Here is a 14,864-nt window from a genome sequence, read left to right as displayed (position 1 = left end):
GGCAGAAAACATCAGCATCCGCCATGTTTGATTATGGAAAGCCACTTCCTCTTTATAAAAAAAGAGCCACCTAATAAACAGTACGTTTACTAGTCTATAGACAGCACTTGAATATGTTATGGCTGATTGTTAATTTTTGTCCCTTACTGTTGAATCTAACCATGGGGCGCTCAGTACTCTTTGCGAGTCACAATTGAATTTAGTTGGACTGAAACCAAAGACGCCATGTTTAAGACGGTCAGCCACCAAGAAGCGCGTTCTTCTTTCCGCCAATCGAAGGAGACTAACAACCAATACGCGGACCAATAGCAGACAGACGTGACATGAAAGATTCGGTGGGCGGGAGCGACAGCAGAGAAGACCAATCACAACGACTTTATGTCGTTAGGCTCGCGGTAATTGGCTGAGAAACGTGAAGGCATTTGAATGTGCCTGTATGATGTGTTGGGTCTGGACGAGGCGGAGATGAGAGCGGAGGACGGTGGGAGGCAGCAAGATGGCGTACCAGACTTTCCGACAGGAGTATATGCAGATACCTCCGGTGACCCGAGCCTACACCACAGCCTGTGTGCTCACCACCGCTGTAGTGGTAAGGACTAGCCAGAGCTTCGTCCCCTGCAATGGACATTCGTCTCCTGACACTGCAATTGGGCACTTGCGACTCCTCTTCTAGCTAGTGTCATGTTATACAGTTCTGTGCATTCACTACTGTTGACCACTCCTTGGTCCTGTTAATTACTGAGCTTGCTGTTTTCCCCATTCCTCTGCAGGGTGTCCTTTCATTCATCTGTGGGAGGAAAGGCTTGTACCTTGATAATGGAATGACTGCTGGGACACGTCAGTGTAGGCTAAGGAGCTGTCACCTGTGGCCCACAGGACATACTACTTGAAGGAGGACACGGATCTCCTCTCTAGAGTAACCTGCAGCTATGTGTTTACCTGGGACATGTCCTATACTCATATCACAGGTGGTCTATACTGATATCTATATCTGGTTGTAGAGCTGCAAGCAGTAAGACTTACCACACATGTTACAATTGACTTCTACAGGCTCCTTAAAGCTCAACACACACTACAATCTGATTGTACTGTCTCGTTTAGGTCTATCAACAACTATGCAGCACAAGGGCTTCCCTGATTGGATAGATTAGGCAGGTCCTCGTATTACATTGTTTTGGTAAATCTTAACACACAATCTGTCCCCCCCCCCCCCCCTTTGATACGGGTGCGTCGTGTCAAAATTCCCCCTTGTATAGTCGGGTCCTTATTTGAAGAGGGAAATCTTCCCAAGTGTTACATTGATTAGCAACCACTCAAATGGGAAATCTTCAAGAAGTAAATGTATTCAGCTGGGAACATGCATCAACTCGGGCATGTTCAAATCATATGGGCTCACAGGCCCCTTTTCATAGTGTTTTCAACGGTAGAACCATCTGTGTGTTATCTTGAATTATCTCCCAAAATCAGATAATAGATACATGTACTCATATTTAATTGGGCCATGATCATTAGATGGATTTCCTTGTCTTTGTAAGACTCCCTCATATCCCTCATGGATCCTGTCCATAGGTCCTGTCTTGGCATTGAACCTATTGCACATTAAACCAAGGTCCTTCATATTAAGATTAGAGGACAGCTGTTCATTAAACCAAGTAAAAAAAAAATGTTTATAGATTTTATGTCTAAACTCTTGTTGCCTTAACCCATTAGACCTAAGTGTTCTACATGAACTCTTTCACCTCAACCTACAAAGTTAAATGTTCTACATGAACTCTAGTTAACCTTGACACAGAAAGCTAAATGTTCCACACGTTCCTTATTCATACAACTCATTGTATGTATATATGGTGTTTCCACTATATAATGGTGTACCATATAAATGCAGACTAGCGCATAAAGCATAATTTATAATATGTTCATTAAATATATAATGAAATATTAAGCTAATTTACATAACAGAAGCTTGACTGTGTGATTCAGCAGGGATCATCAGTTTTCCCTATACACTTCTCCCTGTGGGTTTGCCTGCACAGCCATGTCATTCATTATCCATTCAAAGGACTACAAGTCCTATAGTCCATTGATAACTTCTTTCTGCTCTATAACACAAGGTCTGTATCTCGGTATGGACCTGGGCTAAGGGAGTAGTCTGCAGAAGCCTGGGCATTGCATCTGCAGTCCACTGATGACAGTCGCAATGTTTTGCAGGCTCCTCTGGAAGGGGAGTAAGTCTGCTATACATGGAAGTACTGGGTATTTTGTTTGGTAGCTGTGTAGAGTGGTGGGGGAGTGTAGGAAAGGTTACCAGGGAAAGTGGCATTAAAGTAAAACTAAACTCAGGAATTTAAATCTTAAAATACATTCTAGTACCTAAACTATCTTATTTATGTATCACTCGGCTGTAGATCCTCAAATCCTCTCTGAATTGGTGCTGTCACTGTCCTTCTGGAGGGTGGCAACATTTGTTCCCATGATCCCTCTGTGTGTTGTAAAGTAGCCACTGCCCCAAGCTTGCTTCTGTGATGGACTACAATCTCAATACAAATGAGTAAAATGCATATGAAATTGTAGTCCATAATGGGAGCGAGCTTGGAGCGGTGGCTACTTTACAACACACACAGGGGCCATGGGGAACAAAAGTAGCCACCCTCCAAAAGGAAGGACAGTGTCAGCACCAATTCAGAGATGATTTGGGGATCTACAACCGAGTGATACATAAATAAGATAGTTTTGTTTAATAGTTAAGGTACTTGAATGTATTTTTAAGATTTAGTCTCCATTCACACATAGGCATTTGGAGTTCAGCGTTTTCTATGCGTGCAATAAATCAATGGCCCCTGTTCACACCTTTAGCGTTTTGTTGCAAGCTGTAAAACATCTGTCGCTGGAAAAAGTACATAAGCTTCTTTCAGGCAGCTTACAGCGCGTTTGGCCCCATAGACGTCAATGGAAATGGACGACACAAGCGTTTTGCACATTTCTGTGCTCGCTTGCACACTGAAAAGCATTGCGGTCAATCTGCCAGCTAAGACGCTTCTTCATGTGTGTGCATCTAACGTACGTAAAAATGTGCATAACCACACAAAACACGCTAGCCGAAATCGTGCGCAAAAACGCTGGTGCCTAGGTGTGAATATAGACTTGGAGCATCTTGATACAGGAGGAGCAGCTACAGTTAGGAACAGGATGTAATCACTACTCGGTTGCCTTGTAGATGTGTGAGTTGTAACATTTGTGATTTAGTCAGTCCCAGGCTTTGTCTGTGTACCGTAATGTTTGACTAAATGGCACTAAAACGTGTTTTGTCTCTTTTGCAGCAATTGGAACTCATAACACCATTTCAGCTCTATTTTAACCCAGAACTGATATTCAGACATTATCAGGTAAATATACTTTGGTGACTTGAAATGCTTTGAAACCATGACTATGAACATGTAACTTCATTCTTGTAGAAAGTAACACTACAGCATATGGATGAAGGTTTCAGATCTGTAAATTAAGATTTGCATGCTCAGGAAGTTGTGTGACTGTACTGTATGCTTGGACCAACCACTGATGTACAAGTGTTCCTGAGAGACGTACAGCACATGTTTTATAGTTTTTGTAAAAATATGCATTTTCTTTTATATGAGATTGAGGGTCCGTTCACACTTGAGTGATCTGTTGTGGTGCATTCCCACACATGCATTGAGTCAGCTAATTCATTATTATTATCGGGCTGCAATGGATCAAAAACATACGTGGCTATTTTTAACAATGTTAGGTATACGTGTTGCACGCTACAGTACAAACTAACGTCTTTTACTGACGCATGTTGTTACAGTGATAGCGACGTTTCGGGGTCCCGTTCATCAGGCTCGGTATGAAGGGGACCCTGCGTGGCCCTGAAACGTTGCCATCATTGTGACAACATGCGTCAATAACGTTCGTTTGACCAGTTCTTCCGTTGGGCTGGTGACATCTTGCATCTTCGTTGATTCCAGTAGCACCATTCACAATCATTGCAGCACCCACCTCCCAGGGGCTTCTGGTAAGGAGTGCAGTGAGATACTCATTGCACTCTACTGTATGGTGCGTTGGGGTGCCATTCGCAATGGATTGCTTCATACATATAGCAGGTGTGTCGTGGGAACACCTGTGTTTTACCACCGTGCACAAGTGTGAATTGGCTCTTGCTGAGTTTTTGTCCAGGAAAAGGAAGTACAGACAATATAAAGAAAGGTTTCCTGGTTGCTTTCTTGCATGCTATTTAAAGTGGACCTTTGATAGGAAAGCATCTTACATTCATTAGCTAAACAAACATATTTTTATTTTACATTCAATTTCAGCACAAATTATGTAATGTGCCCAAGTAATGCATCCTAGTAAGGTTACATTAGCAGTTCATTGCCGGGAAATCTCATCTGTAATCTCATGAGATATCAGGGAAAGGCATTTTCCTCCTCCTGAGATGATGTGCATAGTCACATGTCCTAGTCACATGTGCCAGAGTTCCAGGAAGTAAAGGGAGATTAAATAATTTGCCCTTAGTAAACATGGCCACTGTCAGAAGACTGGGGAAGAAGATAGAAATAAGGTATGCAAAAAATACAAAGCCTGCAATTATCTAGAGGTATGTGTTTGTAGATTTTCGTTACTAAACATTTCTAAAGATTCCTTTTTGTTATTTTTAAGATATGGGTAAAGTTCCCTTAAGTTTAAATACAACACAGCATACATATCATTTGGTGTTAACATGTGAAGTATTTTACATAAAACACATTGTATAATGCATAGTGAATATGTGTGTGATTGTATTGAATCTGCAATGTGGCAATTGATTGGCTACAGTTTAAAATAGGAAGGGAGTCCTAGGGTTTCACTTGTTAGGCATTATGGTGATGTGTGTTTATAAGATCTGCCTATGGGTACTAATCTCACTGTATGGCCTGTCTATGGGCAGCATTCACAAGTATAAAAATCTGGGAAAGGATACACCTTCAAAGCAGTTTAGAAATATTTACTATCACAGACTGTTAAAAGGAAACCTGTCATGAGAGAAATATATGGGCTGCTAATTTCTTCTAATGTTAGACAGTGAAATCTGTTGGGCTCTATTCACACTTGGGGCCAGTTGCATGAGTCTCATTAACTGCTCCATATGAATCATGTGAACAGCTTTGGGGGGAGGTGCTGTACAATACAATGACAGCTGCCAGTGCTTGCAGCTGTTTGCATGTATGCAAGTGCTGCAATGACCTGCGGCCTATCACCTCTGGACACAGTCTCTCTCTGCCTACTGTGGCTTCAGTACTTTGTTACTAACCCAGAACAAGTATAAACATAAGGAAATCTTACTTTCCCAAGTGTTCTTCCAGAGCAGCACCTGAGAGATGGAATCCACCCACCTAAAACAGGAAACGCATCATCCACAATTAAAATAAAAGGGGCGGTACAGCCCCACCACCTCAGTTTATTGTGTTTCCTTTGGCATAACAGGAACTTCATAACTGTTTTTGTTATTTTGTCCATAGGCCTGCGTACTAGTTGCCTAGGGGCCTCCCAGTGTATGCTGCCCCGTGAATCAGGGACAGGGGGACCTGGGGGTTGCATGTCTGGGCTTGTCCTAGGATTAACCTCCAGGTTATCCTGTTATGGGACCCTCCCTCCCCATCTATCCCTGAGGTTTCTTATCGACCTTGAGGAAAAGCAACTATCCCAGGGTGCATATCGGCTCTAGCAGAGCTTTCCCTTACTCACATTTGGTTCGGCTTAGAGTTCTCCTGCATTGCCTTGAATTGGGTGGTTGCCATCCATGCTCCCTATGTATGCTGCCATGTTGTGGATATTGATATCCAGTAGCATCCTGGGCCTCCTTGAATGGACAGCTATGCGATGGAGTGGTGAGTACCCCTGGCGCCAGCATCCACAGACGCCAGGGAGGGAGTGCAGGGAGTTACTTTTTTAATTGTAACATTCAGGCACATAGCATTTCCAGAAGTCGGCCAGTGGTGACAGCCCATATAGTTCTCTTATGACCTGTGTCTATGAAGCAGTGCTTGAGGTGTACCAACTTATACCACGGTCTTAATTTATACTATTTCTGATGACCAAAAAAACCCAATACAAACATTAGCCTTTTTTATTCATTTTCTAGTAACTGATGTTTCATTTTTTTTTTCTTTGGTACAGGTATGGCGATTAGTAACAAACTTCCTCTTTTTTGGACCTGTTGGATTCAACTTTTTATTTAATATGATATTTTTGTATCCTTTTAAAAATGTCACTAATCACTTGACTAGATTGTACATGGTTTTTATACTCCTATAAACAGATGACATTTCCTTTCAGAGGACCTAAATCCTGTAGTACCTTTAAAACCTAACCAATGAACTATCACATTCTCAAACAATTCATCCCCACACAGCTACCTCCTCATATATCACTTGCCCCTCTCTTCTAGATTGTAAGCCCTCACATGCAGGGCCCTCCTTACCATCTTGTCTTGTGATTGTAATGTCTTCCTTACATTGTAAAGCGCTGCGCAAACTGTCACATTATAATCCTGTAGTATTATTATAATCATAATAAACTTGATTGCATAGTTTCACCTCCTGATAATGTATTTAAAGCCTTGATCTGTGAAAATGCTATGGTTCAATGTTGTCCTGACATTTACTCTTAGTATAACAGCAGCTTGACCAATTTTGTATCCTGACAGTCCAAAAGGCAAAGCTTTCCTTGACTAAGCATTTGCTTTAGATACAGATACTGCCGGATGCTTGAAGAAGGATCTTTCCGAGGTCGTACAGCAGATTTTGTATTTATGTTCCTTTTTGGTGGTCTTTTGATGGCTGTATCCTTTATTACGTAACATGTATTTATTTTATTGCCACTGACTACATAGGGTGAAAGTTTTGGCCTTCTGAAAAGGGATACAAAGCAATCTTAAATTATTTGAAAAGCCAAAATATTTTTTTTAAACTCTTTTTATGTATTTGTCTTTTCCCCCCTCTGACCCGTGCCCCAAGGCAGAGATCTTGCTTCACTTCCTTGCACAGGGCTACAGCATAAACCTTCTCCACGCTGGTTTTAGCATTTGAGAACAGTGTGTACATCAAGCTTTTGTAACGCTTTTGGCAAACGTTGAGCAGCTTTGATGAAGCTTGTAGGGCAACCTCCGTTCTAGTATGAGGATGTTAAACCTAGATCTTGATGTGAGTGCTGACTTTAAAGTGACAGTCTTCACTCCCATTTAAGATCTATACTTAAACTCCCTTAAACAAAGCTTGAATGATGCTTCAGCTAGGCTTAAACATTATTGTAACTTTAATTCTCTATTGAATATTTTTTTTTTGATGTGAGCACCAAAATAGTTTGACAGGTCCAGGTAGGCTAGAGTTTGCCAAGCCTTATGTGGTCCCCTCATAACCAAGAACCCCATTGGTTTGTACCAGAACTGTCAGATGGTACAGTCTGACATCTAGGAGCGCTTAGCTCTGTTGGCTCCCAGCTATCAAATGGGGAATGAAGGTTAACATTCCTGGGGACCCATGCATGGGTGCATTCATATAGAGATTGCAAGTAAGAAGCAATTCATCTGTGCTGTTGGGTTAGTAATTAACTCATGTGTTTCTGCTGAGGATGGTCCTTTAATATTGAACACTGTTTTACAGAACCTAACTTCTATCAGTACTTGATGGCACATGTGGTATTCATGTTCCTTAATTCTTTTCTTCAGATCTTTGGTTTGTTTGTCAATTTAGTGTTTCTAGGCCAAGCTTTTACGATAATGCTTGTGTATGTCTGGAGTAGAAGGAATCCATATGTACGAATGAACTTTTTTGGACTTCTGAATTTCCAGGCTCCATTCCTGCCCTGGGTTCTTATGGGCTTTTCACTGCTACTGGGAAATTCCATCATTGTGGACCTCCTGGGTAAGCTATAATCCAATGTGTTCTCGAAAGAACTCGACCTAAGCATTTTGTATGCAGGAAGGTTTACATATGACTCTGACTAATTTATGGTTTCTTCTTGTACACCTCTTTCTGCTGCTATGTTCCTTTTTACAGATTTTAATGTAGGGAATCTGTAAAGGAAACCTGTACCGAGAGAAATGTTGAGGATGCCATTGCTGACCTATGCCCATCTGTCTCTGGCTTCAGTACTTTCATACATTGATCAGGAAGAAGCACACAGTAACATCAGAATTGGTCCGCATGCTTATTCCAAGTCAGTGAAGCCATCAAATAAGCATTACATCCAAGGAACTAATGTTTTCAAAGAAGTCAGCAATGGCAGTCGGAATAATTTCTCACAACATATATATATTTCTCCAATCATCTTCCAGGACAGCAACCTGAGAGATGATTGGATCTTCAGTCTACAGGAAACACAATCAGACAAGGTTAAAAACCCCTCCCACCCCCCTCGTCCCTCAGTTTTTGATTGTGTTTTTTACCGTCTGGGTCAGCGCAATGTTTGTTTCTTTGTCCCGACTGGATGGCCTTGAGGTCAGCAGTCACCCTCTGTTGGGCTCTGCTAGGGTACTGGATTCCTGAGCCTTGCCTTCTTGTGGTACAGAGGTTGTTCCCTTAGAAGAGGTAGCTGGGTCTCTCCCAAACCTAAGGGTAGACACTTAGCTTATCTTTCCCCCGGGCTGTTTGCCCTGTCTGGTGCTCTGTGGAGCTTGCCTCGTGGTGGAGGGCAAGGAGGCGGGACTTCCGGTTCCAAGCCTCGTTCTGAGTTAGGAAGTTCTGAGTTGGACCGATAAATAGATATATAATGGTACAGAACAGAAGGCATCCACATCTCATTTTATTCCCCTAAAATAAGAGGAAATGGCTGTATGCAGTGTGTAATAATAAATGGCTTTATAATATTAGGTTGTATGTTTTTGTTATACTTCAGCAGTTCTGGATGTACAGTTAGCCAAGGGGTATTGAAGAATTAATTAGTTTTATTTATTACCGGTATTTATATAGAACTGACAATTTATGCAGCACTTTACATAGAGCGCATTCACATTAGGCCCTCAAGGAGCTTACAATCTAAGGTCCCTATCTCACATGCATACATTCAGTGACAATTTAGACAGGAACCAACTAACCTACCAGTATGTCTTTTGGCGTGTGAGAGGAAACCAGAGTACCTGGAGGAAACCCATGTAAGCACAGGGAGAAAATGCGAACTCCTAGCAGATAGTGATCTGTCCGGGATTCAAAACAAGAGACCCCCAGTGCTGCAAGGCAGTAGCGCTAACTACTACACCACTGTTCTGTCCAGTATGCATTTGTATGACCCCGTCCTATGATGAGGAAGAATCCCTTTATTTTTGGGATATACTGTATGATGTGATGTGACTACCTTTTGTTCTAATAAGTCTCTACAGTTAAGTGGAGGGCTTTTTTGTCCACTTTATAACCTGTTGGATTATACTTTCAAGTACAATATAATGTAACATGCAGCAGTAAACTGTGCAAAATTGCATCATCACAACCACTGCAGGTGTTTTCTCCTCCCCATGCCATGCAATAGACAGAGGAGTGTAGTGTCTTGAACAATCTGTTAAACTTGACTTTATATAATCTTTTTTTTTGGCAGTGCAATGTGCTCGACAGTTTGTCTATGGCCCATTTATTCTCTTATGTTTATTTTGACACTTGTGTTGAACTTTTATAGAGGTCAGGCTTATGATTTCTACAAGGTTTGACAGTATCTTTAAGAACACACGCACTTTGCATTGACTTGAGAATAATTAAAGCAGTATCTCATTTTACTTGGTTAAAATAAAACTGGTGTCTAATGCATACATTAGAACCCAGCTCCAGGTTTTTTTTTTTTCTAGTGTTTAGAACGTCTGACTTTTTTTTTTCGAGTGTTAAGAGCATGTGCCAGGTGACCCTACTGGGGATATTTTACTTCCTGTCACTATATCAACAGGACATTAAAATTAGGGGATTGGGTGTCACGGATACATGGACACAGACTACAGTACAAAAGAAAGCGCTTCTGTTGCTTTGTCGTCATTTACCATTGTAGAGTGTCTCTATCACCTACGGTACCTGTGCTACCCTATTCCTGGGACAGGAAGTGTGTGTGATCTTCCCCAAACAGCAATACAAATCTAATGGAGAATTTTGTTGACCTTGGAGTATTTCATTTTCACATATTAATATGCATGCAACTTTTTCCAGGTATTGCAGTTGGACACATCTATTTCTTTTTGGAAGATGTGTTTCCCAACCAGCCTGGAGGCGGACGAATTCTGAAGACGCCATATATTTTGTAAGTAAATAATCTAACCTTGGATTAACTTTTAGAGATTTGTATGTTAAGGGTAATTCCATGCAAAATAACTATTAAGCACATTGTTTATTTCAAACAATTAATCCTGTCTGTACTGGCAGATTTCATTATCAATTGTAAACTAGGTGAGCAAAACTGTCTGTCCTACCAAAAGGATAAAGCCCTGAAGACCCTGTATGCTAATGAGGAGACACGCTTTCTGTCCTAAGTCTTTCTGTTAGGACAGTCAGCGTTTCCTGTTACTGAAATTGAGAGAGAAGCTTGCAAAGACCTGTTAAATAGAGATATGTAAAGGGTAGAACATTTCTTTCAAAAAGTTTTAGGTATGCTGTGTAAATAGGAACACATATCAAACTTAACGTGGGGGTTTCTCAATTTTGACTGCATGGAAATACATTTTAAGATGGAGCTACCCATCGTATGCCTAACAATTTCGCTTTTCTTGTTGGCTACAACCAGATGCTATATTTGGAACTCGTATAAAGGTGGTCACAATTGACCCATGTTTTAATGTGAGTTACATTTATGTGGATGAAAAATGCCTTGGAGCCCATTCACACCACAGCAGTGCCACAATGCGCAGTGGTGAGATGCCATGGCATTCATTCAGAATGGCACCTAGACGTTGCCCATGGAGGTGCGTTGTGACATGCCAGAACACCCTGTAATTCACCACTGTGCATTGTGCTTTGCTACATTACAAAAAAGAATACATTAAACTAGGGATACACCGAAATTACATTTTGTAGACCCAAACCAAAATGTCAAAATTTGTCAGGCCGACAAATTTTTTTTTTTTCCCCTCCCAACTTTTTTTTTTTTAAATTTTATTTATTTTTTAACTTTACCGTCGGGGGCTGTGTGTAAATATCAGGGGTCTAAACAGATCCCTGATATGTCCCTCTTGAAATGGAAAAAGAGATTGAGGACACGAGTCCTAAATCTTCTTCTGAACCCCCTGTTATTAATTAACAGGAAGCCACTATACGGAGTGCTCCTGTCCTTTCATTAACATGGAGATAGTATCGGTTACTATGTCCATAATCGTGAATGAACAGGAAGTGATGTAGAGCTGAGCACTTCCTCTTCATTCATAATTGGGAACTGTAACTAAATACTATGTCCTCCGTTATTTACAAACATCGGTATGATCAGAACTGATGACACTGATGTTTGAGCAGTACGTAGAAGGATCAGCAAATATTCTACATATTTGCTGATCCTCCCGATCTCCATCCTGAACCATTCTGCTCCTCCTGCAGCTCTTCTCCTTGCTGACACTGTCAGTCCTGAAAGCTTCTCTTCTCCCCACTGATCAGCAGCAGCTGGATCGGCTATGTGTCCCCTCCAATTGCCTCTGCTGACACAGGTGGGGGAGAGCAGCACATATGAGGGGACCCAGACCAAAGCTTGAAGCTGGGGATTTTGACCATTTTTTTTTTTTTTTTTCCGGCCTTTTTTTTTTGTACTATCGGCATTTTGCCCATAATACCATTTTTGCCCGCAAAATTTTCGGTGCATCCCTACATTAAAATTTTGATGTGTTTTGGCATCAAATTATGGAGCTTCCCTAAATGCAACACGCAATGGGCAGGTTCAGCAATAGCTTAGCCTGCTTATTGTAAAGGGGGCCCCGTACGTTGCCTACGTTACCCCGTGTTCAGAGGTGAATATTCTGCTTGACTACTTATGTGTGGAATAATTGGGATTACTCCTTAGTGACACTTAACATACTTTTTTGATTTTAATGTTTTGCAAATTTAGGTACTCTTCAAAAAGGTGTGGTTCATGGCATGTTACTAAAAATAAATAAATCACATGTAGCTGGGCATCTCCAACTGCTGGCTGTTATCTCTGGGTCTTGTGCACCCCTGATTTACTTTAAGGAACAAATTCATATTTAAGCATGTCCAATCCAAACATTGTGTCTTAAAACCTATATCCGCTGTCTATTTTTGTTTTTTGGGGAGGAAGGGGGAGGTTGCCACTTGTATGCCATTGGGGAGATTTCCCTTCCCTCCACTTCCTGTTCTGTAGACACAACAGGTAGTGAGAGGAGGTCTCTCCAAAGTGAGGTATGTCCCCTTTTAGGCATTTGTCACTAACAAGTATCCCCATTGGAAGACTTGCACTTTGGTGATGGTGGTTTTGAGTCCTTTTTTGATGGTATACATAATATTCACAAGTCATGTAAAAAATGTATTTAACTTACTCCTTACAGGAAAGCAATATTTGATACACAAGAAGACGACCCAAATTACAACCCCCTTCCTGAAGATCGTCCTGGAGGTTTTGCTTGGGGTGAAGGTCAACGACTTGGAGGCTAATTAATATAATGGACACTAGGAGGCGAACTTTTTTTTTAACACCTTCTGGATTGCACATTGTTTCTGTTACAGAGATGATGCTGCTGTTCTTAAAAAAAGGAAGCACTTTATAATCCACTGGCTGACCCAAGCAGACCTTCTCATTTCCCCACCAGTGCCTCTCTGAGGTTTTGCTTGCATTGAAGCTCTTGGATCCACAAACTGGAACCTAAGTAGGTTCAGCAAGACCATGCAGACCTGTTCAATGCTTTTAACAGCTGCTTTCTATTTTTTTTTTTCTTTAATTCTTTGATAAAGAACCTGTGTATAACGACTTTGAGATTCACAAGGAATATGATGATGTTTGTGACACTTATTATGTGAAGTGTAGCAAAACATGTGACCCTGCAAATTCCATATGGGTTGGACTGAACAAAAGAAACGAGAAAGCGGACTAAAACGGCCTTTCCTCTACTTTCATTGGAGAAAATGATATATGCCAATATCCTTGTGACATTAATTTTTTTTTATTATTATTATATAAGTCTACATTCCATTGTAAAACGGTGGCACATGAAGTCTGGAATGCTATATGATTTATAGGTTATACTATAATTGGGTGTGCAGCAAAACAAAGGCAAATAGTCAGTTTTATTATTGTAGACTTGAAACAAAAACCTAACAAACGCGTTGGAAATTAGTTCAGTTTTTATTGTGTACAATAAACCCACTTGAACTGCTTTTAAAGTTGTTTTAAGGTGATGTGCTTATACTGTAATATTCAGAGAAATATACTGTATTGTGCTCCATATGGCAGTGAATTCTGTCACCGCAGTGAAATCATCCATTTTGTAGTATATTCTTAGTCTCACTTTTGCATGAATTGACAGTTTTTGCTCAACACATATTTACCATAACCCTACATGTGTTAACAGGAACAAGATCCTGTTCCAGGGATAATCCGGAACAGGATCTTACTGAACACAGGACAGTGTGTTGGGCAAGAGGATTTGACAAAAGCTGTTTCATTGGTCTTCATCTTTTACTTAACCAATCCACGTAGCTGACTGCACCTTGTTAGCCTCCCTTAGTAATTGTAAACATGAAAGCATCATGAGATAAGTGCTACTGGTTTCCGGTATATATTAGCCTGTGCAATGTGCTGAAGATGAACAGCATTGTTCCAAATACAGTGATTATTTTTTAGGCCCAACACCAAACAAAGGAGGTTTTAGTGCAGGAAATAAGGGGATTAGATTGAGGGGGTTAGGACCTCCGCCAAGTTTTGATTGCTTTCTGAGTGGAGATTTTCCCTTGTCTTACGAGACGTGTGAAAACAGAAAGTGAGGGGCAACCTCCATAGAAAAGAAGTAGAGCATTTCAAACCTGACCGTTATTCTAGCTCTTCTTCCTTCCTATTCAAAACTAAAAAAAAAAAGTTGGTTGGAGTTGGACTTTTTGGTATTTAACCACTCGCTGTCCGAAGCAATTTCATAATCTTTGCACACATGATAATCTCAATTTTTGTCTAGAAAACAGCTTAAAACTCCCAAACAATGTATATATTTTCTGAAATCGGAGGCCCTGTAGAGTAGGAAAAAAAATGCTAGTTGCAATTGTTTTTATGTCTCATTTGCGCAAATGTTTATCAAACCAGTATTTTTAGGCTAAAATTAAATGTAATGCACAGAAACCAAATATAATGCATATTTTTTTTGGGTAAAATATAAAAGATGGGGGTCACGTTGGGTAAATTGATACCAAACATGTCAAGCGTTAAAAAAAAATTGTGCCTGTGAAACAGCAAGAATCTACAAAATACACCAAATTTCCCATAGGTGATGCTTTTACTGCTCATCGGTTTAATTTAGGCAGGGATCGATGGCCCTAGAATTCTTGCTCTCACTTCAACGTTCATTGCAATATGTAGCACGCGCAATTTTCATTTTTGCACGTAGGTGGGGGGACTTTGGAAAAAAAATAAACATTTTTACACTTAACTTTATTGCTAATGTCACCTAGGGACCCCAAAGAAGCTGATGTAGCAGAGATCTGCTTCACCCGGTTCTTCTCGCTCTAGTAGCCGGAGAATGTAAACAGTAATACACATAACTTCCGGGTCTAGTGATCAAAGGAGAGATCAGCGGCTAGAAGCTTGCTGATTTCCCTCCGATCGGTGAGGGGAGACCCACTGTGTCGGTCCCAGGCATGCACGGGGGACAGCGGAGCCCAGGATAGCTGTCGGAGGGGGGCACGCATTTAGCCGCACTG

General features: G+C 40.9%; 1 protein-coding gene across 2 annotated transcripts; it reads left to right on the top strand.

The window, feature by feature from the left end:
• Positions 1–389: 389 nt before the first annotated feature.
• On the top strand, positions 390–13,247 carry DERL2 (derlin 2). Of its 2 annotated transcripts, none has more exons than XM_018553358.1 (7): positions 390–586; positions 3,318–3,383; positions 6,172–6,245; positions 6,742–6,835; positions 7,721–7,916; positions 10,176–10,266; positions 12,509–12,712. In XM_018553358.1, the coding sequence occupies exons 1-7, from the start codon at positions 497–499 to the stop codon at positions 12,612–12,614; spliced, it is 717 nt and encodes a 238-aa protein (XP_018408860.1). In that variant the 5' UTR covers positions 390–496; the 3' UTR covers positions 12,615–12,712. The 2 variants fall into 2 exon arrangements, with proteins under 2 accessions (XP_018408860.1, XP_018408859.1); XM_018553357.1 differs by having other exon boundaries at positions 393–589; positions 12,509–13,247.
• Positions 13,248–14,864: the final 1,617 nt, after the last annotated feature.

Source organism: Nanorana parkeri, unplaced genomic scaffold (assembly GCF_000935625.1).
Source record: "Nanorana parkeri isolate BGI_ZX_2015 unplaced genomic scaffold, ASM93562v1 scaffold118, whole genome shotgun sequence".
Taxonomy (NCBI): Eukaryota; Metazoa; Chordata; class Amphibia; order Anura; family Dicroglossidae; genus Nanorana; species Nanorana parkeri.
This window is presented reverse-complemented; position numbering and strand designations above follow the sequence as displayed.